The sequence below is a fragment of the Apus apus genome, chromosome 4 (assembly GCF_020740795.1).
Source record: "Apus apus isolate bApuApu2 chromosome 4, bApuApu2.pri.cur, whole genome shotgun sequence".
Classification (NCBI taxonomy): domain Eukaryota; kingdom Metazoa; phylum Chordata; class Aves; order Apodiformes; family Apodidae; genus Apus; species Apus apus.
The window spans coordinates 17,832,318-17,842,871 of record NC_067285.1 but is presented as its reverse complement, the minus strand read 5'-3'; the positions used below and the strand labels follow the sequence as shown (position 1 = coordinate 17,842,871).

Here is a 10,554-nt window from a genome sequence, read left to right as displayed (position 1 = left end):
CTGTTGACCGATCCTTATATTAATAGACGAAAGAAAGGAAATGGCCATTCAAAAAAGTAAAAGAAATAATATTTTGGCAGGATATGAAATGGTCAGGAGATAACAGCATTTATTTTCTTGCTCTGTCAGCTAGGATGGCTTCAGAGGTGTTGCATCAAGGAATTAAACTGTGCACAATACAACTTCTCAGCCTAGTTTATCCCAAACCACACTGTCAGGAACTGTTGCAGCAATTACCTGGAGAGGAAGGAAAGGCATTCTTTGAGGGGCCAAAGAGAGTGCTTTCTACAGACACGGTCTTGAAACAAGCTAGGAATAGAAAACACATTCAATAAATGTACCAAACTGGAGGTGGAAGGCAGAGCACTGCTAGAGCAAAGAGTTGCATTAGCACTGGAGAACAGGCTAGCAGAACATGGGCTACTTATGGGAAAAGAGGTGGGTGCTCACAGAATCTGCATGAGGAGAAGAAAGGGCTGAAAGGACAGGGAATGCGTGGAGCAGGTGATTGTCTTCAGCTATCCAACTAAAATTCAGTATTCATTACAACAGGCCAGCCTAATTCCACAGTACTGTACCTTGGCATAACAGATCATGGTGCTCAGGAAAAACTAATCTGCACAAAACATTTCTGAGCCTTAGCCAGTAGTGTAGAATGAAACAAACTGGTCACAAACCCCATCGAGAAGGATGTGCACTTTTGCTTTCAGCCATTTAGAGCATTCCTGCCACTGCAACAACAATCTCATGTACAGACAGAATGATGGGCCTCAAGCAGTATACAATATGCCAGGTCATGAATAATCAAGAAACCTCTCCCCTTTCAACTCTCCCTCAAAGAGTTTTTCATAATACAAGTGAAAGTGATCAGGACCTTAACGGGGTACACCATACAACCACACATTCTTCCTAAGAACGGGCTGAGGCAGGCAAAATCCACCCTAGTTTTCCAGGCACCTGCCAACTTTTCTCTTACAAACAAAGGTGGTGCTACCTGTGGAAAGAGTAGGGAAGAAGGAGAACAGGAAGAACTGGGAACAGAACTGACATAGCACTCCTGAAAGCTGGGAGGTACAACAGTACAGCTGAGGGTACCGGTGATTGCCTCTAGTATTGTGCTCACCTATATGGGCAAAAGGGTACATCAGGCAACCTCATTGCCCTTCTCAATCTTGAAGCTTCCAACCTCAGCACTGTTTCCATCCAAACCCTCCTGAGGGCATGGAAGGCAGCAGGAGAGGATTCGAGGAAGAAGCGATGCAGATTCCTGAAGCTGTGGTGGCACATCCTGTCTCCAAAGCTTCTCCTGCCTTTCTCTTGGAAAAATAAACCTCGTAGAAATAAAGCAAAGTAGAAAAGTATTTTAAGAAAAATGCAACTCTGAATTTTTATAGAGTTAGTGTGGCTCAATCTTCTTTACAGGAAAAAAAAACACATACTGAGAGGAGCAGGGATGCAAGAAATCTTTTTATCGTGTCTTACTTCTTCGGGCTGGGGGGGATTGCGCTGGATTTCGGTACCGTCGGGGATGCTCCGTGCAAACACTGCCTGGGAGCTCTTACCCAGTGCCTTGTGACTGCGGAGGATGCTGCTTCCCACTGGGTGGTGCTGCTGATGCATCGCTTGGACCGGAGACACCGGGAAAAGACCGACCTTGAGCTTCGGGAAGCGAACACAACGAAGCACGGATTCGGCAGTGCTCAGGGCAGTGGGCACAGCCAGAACCACATAGAAGCTGAACACTTCTTGCAGTGCAGGGGAAGGAGGGTCGCGGGGGGGGGTAAGGGGGGGTGTGGAGGAAAGGAGTCAAGGCAACCCTGCAGGAAGCGTTCATTTTTTAAGCACCTTCTAAATTATATAGAGCACTACCTGAACAGTCACTTAGAAAGTGGTATTATTTACTGAGGTGATCTTCACAAAGGACTTCATCGTGCTGGCCATGAAGTACTGTTACAGCTTAACTTAAACAAGCTCTTCCTTCTCACATGAGTTTGTAACACTTGAGAAAGCAAACAAGCGATTGTTGTGGCAATACAAAATATATTAATTACACAGCAGCTCAGACAGTCTGTTTTTCAAGAGATAAGTTACCATCCAAGTTGGCAGAAATGTTTCAGGTTCAAAGCCTTTTTTTTTTTTTTTTTTGAAAACAGGTTTATTTTTCAACAGAAGGTAATTATTTTTCCCAATTTTTTTTCCACACAATTTCTCAAGGTACAAGTTATCAAACGTTCCAAAACTGATCTGACAAAAAGTCTCACTAGAATGTAAGCAACTTACCCATTTCAAACATTATGGATTGGAAACAGATAGGATAAATTCAGAAGTTGTAAGCAGTTTCATTTACTTATAATGAATTCCTGTTCACTGCATGGAAGAGTACTACCCCAGGCAGGATTCATCTGAGGCAGGATCCATCTCTTTCTGCTTCAGACAGTTGTTACCCCAGCCAAGTCAGGCCACACTGTTCCAGGAAGCCAGATAGGCTCAGCTCCATCCAAGCTCATATCCATCAGTGCTCAACAGGGCTCGTGCAAACAAGTAATGTTAGCCTGGAAAATTGTTCACAGCTAGCCCATGTTACTCTGCTTACTGCTGCACCATGCCATGCCAGGAAATGGCCTTTGTGGAGAACAGCCTGAATATTATCATCTCCGGGGGAGAAAAAAAATAAAATTAAAAAATAAATAAATTAAAAAAAATTGCAGATACAAGATATTTTCCTCTTAAAAAAAAAAACAACAATCCAGAGATTTTTGTGTCACTTGAAATATTTCACATGGCAGGATGACGAACTGTTCACTTTGAGCTGTGTGGACTAGGGAGTAGAAGTTTGGCACGAGGCTTTGCAAACCTGGACTGTATTCCCATTTCTTCCACCCACAGGTCATTTCTTGTGACACTTCCTCCTGTTTCTTAGTGGGGAGATTAATGACAGGGCTGATATTTCAGTGTGTTTTATGCACAGAAAGCATCATTCTGGTATATTAGCTTTTGTCCATTGGCTTACATCAGAGCAGAAACAGTGTTAGAAACCCCTGAAATAACCCTACCATTTTCTACAAAAGCTATGTGTATCAAACTAGTTGAATGCTTTCTGCTAAATTAGATATTTAAAAGAAATACTGCCTTAAACACATACATGGAAAAGTCTATGAAAAAATATCTTTAAAAAATATCTTAAAACACAAAAATAATAAAAATTGTTATTGTATTATACAGTATTGTTTACTAGGATAAACATGTACATAGTATTATTCCAACAGGCTTTTATAATATCCAGTTCTGGCATGAACAACCAGCTGATACGGTATGATGTGTTAAAAACAGTAAATTTTTGTAAAGTTAATTACAGTGGCAATTTATAACCTGTTCAAAATAGTTTATCTTCTTTGTAGACTGTATTACTGTGTACTTTTTTATATACATTTTGCATTAAGATCTAAAACATCATCTTCATCTCCACTTGTCACTTTTTTTCCATAATTCATTAAGAAATACTCATGGATAATTTTTGTCCTTTTTTTTATGGACTTATATTAAACAAAATATATTAGGGCCCAGAAATCAATAGCCAGGCAGAGCTGGAAAAAAAAAAAAAAAGGGGGAATATAATTAGTTTTAAATAGTTTTTCACTCCCATCTCTTATTCTGTGATCTACGTACACAGATCATGCCACTGACTCTGACCACACTTCTGAAGCAGGCCAGCAAGAAATGCTTTGTTTGAACACAGACAACTGAATTCAAGTAATTTTAATGTGCTATATTTGAAATATGCAGTAATAATAAAACTGTTGATACACATACTATTCATATATATATTCATATATTAAAAAAATATTACACCCCTATGGCTGTATTCTTGGTCTAAATCAAATTGGTGAACATCAGCCTGTTGCTTTCCCTTCTGAGGCACAGAGTGGAACAGGACACCATAACCAACCATTGAACTACAGATTACTGACAAATCTACTTGTTCAACATTAATGAAAATTATTTGGACCCTTATTAATTTGCTGATGAACAGAAGGCAGTTTTATACAGCATCAAAACACAGAAATTATTTGCATTGCAGAATGTGAAGTTCCTCCATCACTGACAACAGTTTCACTCTGGAAATGCAGAAACATCCTATTGCTTTTTAGCTCATCAGATCAGTAATTTACCCCATGAGCTACATTCATACATAGGTCCTGTCAAGCAGCCATATTACATTCCTCATACAAGTAGCAAGAAACCACTGGCAAATCACAGTTGTTGTGTTACAGCCAATGAGGATAAGCAACCTGATCAGCTCTTCAGTTGGCACAAATGCGTAATTTGCACAATCTGAAGATACAGCTCCTGGGTCCCAAAAAGAGATGGACTTGTCACTGCAAAACACAGAAACAACTTAGCCAGCATCCTGCTTACTAACAGCTTGTGGAGTGGGCAGTCTCTCAGTCATCTGTTTGTATAGATTCCAAATTTCTTCAACAGCTGCTGATTTTACAAGAGAATGAGGCCCTGTATTTAGAAACACTCCTTTGGTCTCCTGGGCTGCCTTTGGGCTTCTTCCAACTAATGCAGCTAAAAAGCAGGTTTGGCTATCAGCATGTCTAGTCCTCTGGCACAAATTTACTCCAGAAAGCAGAGCAACCACAGCACCTCTTCCACCCTCCCAGACAAGGATCAGCTGGAGGATCAAACCTGGAATGTCAATTTTTAGAAATTCAAGCTTTAAAGGTGTTCAGGAAAAAAAGGAGCATCCACCTCAAAATTTTGCTGTAGGGAGCTTGGGAAAGTAGGCCTAAAACCATATTTGAAATGAAGTGGCAATTTATGTATAAAATTCAGGCACACTGTAAAAATTAAAGCTGCTTCAGAGATATTTTAAGCATAAATCTCACTTTCCTGCCAGATTTTCTAAAAAATGGCTTTGGCATTTGAAACAGTTATTTTTCAGTAGTTTCATGTAGATTGATAAATGTGGAGACTTTTTGTTGCAGGTGTGATTAGTCCCTGGAAACATAATAGACCAGAAGACCAAAAAAGCTTAATTAATTAAAAAAATAATTTAAACTTTATTGTTCAGTTCTGATGACTGATAACTTTATAGTTTTCTTTTATTATAGCCACCTATTATCTTTGAGATTACCTGTGGAGCTGACATATTGCATTTCAAAGAAATCTGTGAACCTTCATATCTAGAAACTCTATTTTCAGTCTGTTTCTTCTGTTAGTGCATTAGCTTGGTATTGTGGTTGCTGTATATAAATTTTAGCCAAGTAAAATACAACAGAAAAATCTAATTGAGAGATGCCTTGTTTCACAGGAGTAATATCTTCAACAGTGTTAACACTATGGAGCCACCTCTGTCTCAGTCACGGCTGTGCAGTGCTAAATCTTGATGGCACTTGTCATCTGTTGCTGTAGCTGTTTTTATCCACAGCCAAAAATTCAATATCCTTTTGGTCTAATTCTGCTGTGACAGAAAAAGCAATTGCTCCATTGGTCCAGATGTGCTGTTTCATGCCCATATCATCGGTGAGTGGTCGCAAATGTTTTCGTTTGATTTTCTTTGTTAGTCTTGCAAAGCACAATAATGTTGAACTAAATATCATAGAAAATCCACACAGCAGGAATGATGCAGTATAGCTGCCGGTTGTGTCCACAAGCCAACCTGCAGGAAAAAAAAATCATGTTGTTTTAACAGTCCATCATAATTCTGATAATTTACAAATCCTGCAACCAACATGAGTTTTATAAGCTTCTGGAGTCATCACATATAAATACTGTCAAACAGTACAGGTTTACATCACCATCACTATCTTTTTACCTTCTGGGCAGGGACGTATTTGTCCTCAGAAGGCAGGTGATATTTTTATAACTTTTGTTTGGAAGTCAAACCCATGAGAAAAGGCTTAGCAGTCATCAACACAACACTAAATAAACATCTTTCAAGTGCATGGATTTAACTGCCAGTCTTTAGACACACAAAGCCCCAGGATTAAACATTGTGTGCATAAGATCCTCATAAAGAAGCATCTAGTGAGCTATGCTCTAGGCTCATGCATCACTTAAAATAATCCCATTTTGCAATAATTTTTGCCATGGAAAATTAAATGGAAAGCTTCAGAAGCAAAGATTAATTGGGAATCGATGCAAAGAGCAGAAAAATATGCAAGACATGTATATGCATGACTATTTGAGAAGACCTCTGAACTTCCACAATATTCAAAACTGTGTCAAGTTCTTTTTAAAAAATATTAGGAGTACAGATCTTATCCTTACTTCACTTTAATGGAAAGAACGGGGAAAACGATGGGTAGATATTACAGTGATGAGCTTGTGACCAAACAGAAGTGAAGCTGACTCACTCACCTGTTAAAAGCAGTTTGGAGATTAAAAGATCCAGACCTCAACACCAAAAAAAACATTGGAATGAAACCCACTTCAGGTTACATTTTCAAAATGTGTAATTTCACAGTGAAATATTTTGTTCCTTCTACTTGCACAATTTCTGAACTATGTCAAGTGGTGATGTAACAGCTCCTGGAAGCCCTATTCCATACTGTTTTGATTTTCAAATTTCAACTTATCTTACATGTAGAAATCATCCCATCAAGGCAGGGCTTAAGTGGGATCTAAGGTCTTACGAAGGTCTAGGTGTGTTATTTCTCTGCCCAGGGACTACTGCCACATTTAGTGTGCATTTGCTGATAAATTTGAAGTAGTGATAAGATTATAGGGGAAAATATTGTGAACTCACCTGCAACAGGTGGGCTTACTAGATACGGTATGGCATGCAGAAAATACACCACACCCAGTGCTGATGATAAGGAAGAAGTTCCCACTACGTCTGCTGTCACGACAGGGATCAGTGTTACATAGGCTCCATCAAAGTAGCCAAACATAAATGAGAAAGGCAGAAGTGAAGGGAAGTTTTGGAGAACTGGCAGGAAAAGACAACAGAGGCCATCCATTCCCACAGCAAAGAGGTAGCAAAAGTGCCGGTGCTTCTTCAGACACCTGCAAATTGTAAAACAGTAAAGAAAAAGATTACCACTGGACACAACACCCCAGATTCTATGTCCTGGTGTGCAGAACTTCAGTCTCTTTTATATAGCTCAAGTTGAAGTGTTACACAGTCTTCAAGATGAAAAGCTCAGCACTGACAATCCTAGGTAGGGAAAACTGCCCACCCTACAGTGGCAGAAACATCTGGTAAGCAGCAGCTCATGCTGCCTGCAGTGCTCTTGGGGCTGCTCTTAGTGAGGGGAGCCGCTCTGCTACCAACATTTTGCAGCCCTCTGAAATTTCAATGTTCAAAGCATGTAGACCACCAGACTTTGCATCCCAGCTGAGCAAGGTGATCCTGGTATTATGCAAACAATAGTATAGTATATCTCTCTCAGCCGTCATCCTTAGCATCAGCCCTTAAACACTGAAGTTAGAGTGAGCTAAGTGAGATAGCAATTCCCTTTCTCCCTGTGCCACAAAACCAATAATTGATTTTCCCCACAAACTTAATAAAAATAATGTGTCCTTTAGAATCAAAATCCTTAATTTAGCCAGTTACTTTTGCTTACAGATGCTGTAAGCAGATGTTTGGGGTGAGCCGAGCTACCAAAGTGTGGCAAGTTCTTACATACTGGAAAATGTATAACAATTTCAGATCAGTCCTCCTGAGTATGTGCCTGACAGTCTTGGACCAGACCATTGATCCTTTTTCCATAACTCGGTGCCTCAGAGAAGCACAAAGAGATGGAAAAGGAGAGGGAGTAGAAGATGCTCTAGGAAATAGGCACAAAGGATCACTCTCAACATAGTTCAGGCAGAGGGTTACACTTGCACTGGCAAATGCAAGAGCTTTGCACAAACAAATCATTTCCTCAGGAAAAGAAAAAAAAAAAAATTAAACCAGCAAAATTGAAAAAACCCAGAAGGAAGAAAAACATTAAAGAGTAAGCATTTATGAAAGTTAGACTGTGTTAGCTGTTTAAGTTACACATGCTTCAGAAAAGGTCCATAATGTTATCTATATATATTACATATCTCAGGTGCATCCAGCCTCTCATCAGCTAAAGATTACACATGCTTAGCCGTAAGCCATTACCTTCTATCTGTTAGCCATCCAAAGGTGATATTACCAATTATGTCTATGACACCAAGTATGGACATGAGGAAGGCAGCCTGGTGATGACTCACTCCAACGCTCAAAGCATAAGGCACTAGGTAGACAAAAAGAGGGCTACAGCCATATGCCATAAATAAAACAGACACTGCCAGCACCATGAAGCCTGGCATCAGCAGAAAGTCATATTCCTTCCATGAACAGTAGCATAAACATTCATGAGACCACACTTTGATTAAAGGTGAACAGATGGACATTCGATTTAAGTCTTGTTTCTGTGCTTCGGGGATGTAATCCTGTTCAAGAACCTCAGAAGCAGATTTATGGTCCTCCTTAAGAGCAATAGGACGCATCAAGGCACCACAGACACAAAGGTTTAAAACAAAACCTCCCAGGATGAGTAAAGCTCCATGCCAGGAAAACTGATCGATTAAGAGTTGGACCACAGGGGCCAGGATGAAGGTACCGATTCCACTTCCTGACATGGCTATTCCATACGCCAGTGCTTTTCTTTTGTTGAAATATTTGCCCACCATTGCAATGGCTGGAGAATAGCAAAGTGCAAACCCAAGTCCTAGAACAGAAAGCACAGTGCATACAGCTTAATACTAAGCACAACATATGGAACACATTAAACTACACAAAACCTACTTTCATTAGCAGAAATGAACAGGAAGTATTTTCCAATTCTGTATCATGCAACCTAGACACAACATGAAGAGAAACCAGGATGATTATTTTCTTCCACTGTCAGGGTTGCTGACTTGACTAACCTAATAGATCATCATTAATCCACAACAACAAAGCTCAGAAAGGAGTGATGGGGTTCACTTAATAACAAGATCAATGAACATCAGAGAAATTGTGTGTCAGCCTCTCCTGAATGCAAGATGAGGTTTAGCCCCAGGGTGTGCACAGAAGTTGGCAATGGGCACACTGTCCCAGTGAGGCACTATTTTGTGTTTCAGTCTAATGCAGCCCTGAACATTACTTTCCAGATCTCTGAAACACAATACAAAGAGTTTGTCTCCATTACTAATATTCTACAATAAACCTTTTTTAGTTATCTAAACAAATGCCAGGCAGCAGCTGTGTGGAGTCCTGGCCATTTTAAATCTGTGCCCACAAGTAAAGAAGGGGGGAAAAGTCTCAGAAAACAGTCCAGTTTAGCAAACAAGTAAGGTCCATCTCTTGAACTGAGAAGAGGATTGTAGTCTCTGCTGTAGAACCAGAGAGCAGATTTTAGTTACCAAATACTTGTCCTAACATTAAAGCATATATTTCTGACTCAGCCACTGAAATTAGTTTCAGACTAGGGTTTTGGAGTGTGTCCTGTATTGAGGGTAAAACAGTCCCCACTGACTGTAACACAACTTGCCAATAGAGGAGACAATCACCGGGCACCACAACCAGCTTGCCGCTTCTTCCTCAAAGGCTGCACTGTGCAGGACAGGCACTGAGCCTGTCAGGAGGGGATCAGTGGATTAGGAGTACTCCTGGTGATGAACGTCCACTCTGATCCCCACAGGAGGCAAGGGAGGAGTAGGGCAGAGAGCTGGGGTCAGACCTGTGTGGGCAGCAGAGCTGGAGGAGCAGCCCTGAGCTAGACATCATCACTCAAGACCTGTGCAAGTCATACTCTATTTGGTGTACATACCATTTAGTTTTTAGTGAGTTGGCAGAGGGAAATATGTCCCCAAAAAAGCCAAAAGTGTCCTGTGAAGAGTGGAAATGCAAAGTTTGGGGCTGAAAACATTTTTATATGTCTAAGAAGGAGTTCTGCTACTTACTGCTACTCCCCCATCTCGTCTCTGTTGTACTCTTCAGTTTTGAGTCCCACAGCTATTTAGATTTAGAGCTTCACCAGTTATGCTCCCACCCCATCTCTGCTTTGGGGGACCATCTCTAGACTTCACCACCAGTCTTTACTAACATTTCACCTCTCAATGAAACAGTCCTCACTCCTCGTTTACTCCTCGTAGAACTGGCTCTTTGCAACTTCATGTACTAATCACAACAGCTTTTCCACCTCAGTATTCACATGAGTTCTCCTTAAGGAAGCCCCAGTGGCATTAGCATGGTACGTGGCACAGTCTTAGAGGTATGAGGAGCCTTTTTATTTGTTATGAACACATTTGTCAAAGATTAATATTGTAATACAGGAGTGACATGCACTACAATAAGGATTTTTTTAAAAAAACAAATAAGCTGTTGGCAGCCTGTGAACTGCAGTAAATCCACCAACTCATTACTAAACAGCAGGGGACCAAGTACAAGGGCTTATACCACCGTGGCTACCAGGTCAGTACTAATGAGGAAGGAATGTCAGTGTGACTGTGATCACCTCCCAAGTTCCTCTCTGCACAACAAACACAGGGAGATAGGACAGAGCAAAGATACTTGTTACCACCATACCTGAGTGCAAATGGATGAGC

General features: G+C 40.6%; 1 protein-coding gene across 18 annotated transcripts in view; it reads right to left on the bottom strand.

The window, feature by feature from the left end:
• Positions 1-3,741: 3,741 nt before the first annotated feature.
• The window catches only part of SLC16A12 (solute carrier family 16 member 12), a 29,497-nt gene continuing 22,684 nt past the window's right edge, over positions 3,742-10,554 (bottom strand). For all 18 annotated transcript variants that reach the window (XM_051618445.1, XM_051618451.1, XM_051618450.1 and 15 more), the window contains 3 exons: positions 8,102-8,693; positions 6,755-7,014; positions 3,742-5,665 (listed from right to left, as the gene is read on the bottom strand). In XM_051618445.1, coding sequence (XP_051474405.1) covers positions 5,403-5,665; positions 6,755-7,014; positions 8,102-8,693 — 1,115 coding nt within the window. In that variant the 3' untranslated portion in view covers positions 3,742-5,402. The remainder of the gene's footprint in view (positions 5,666-6,754; positions 7,015-8,101; positions 8,694-10,554) is intronic.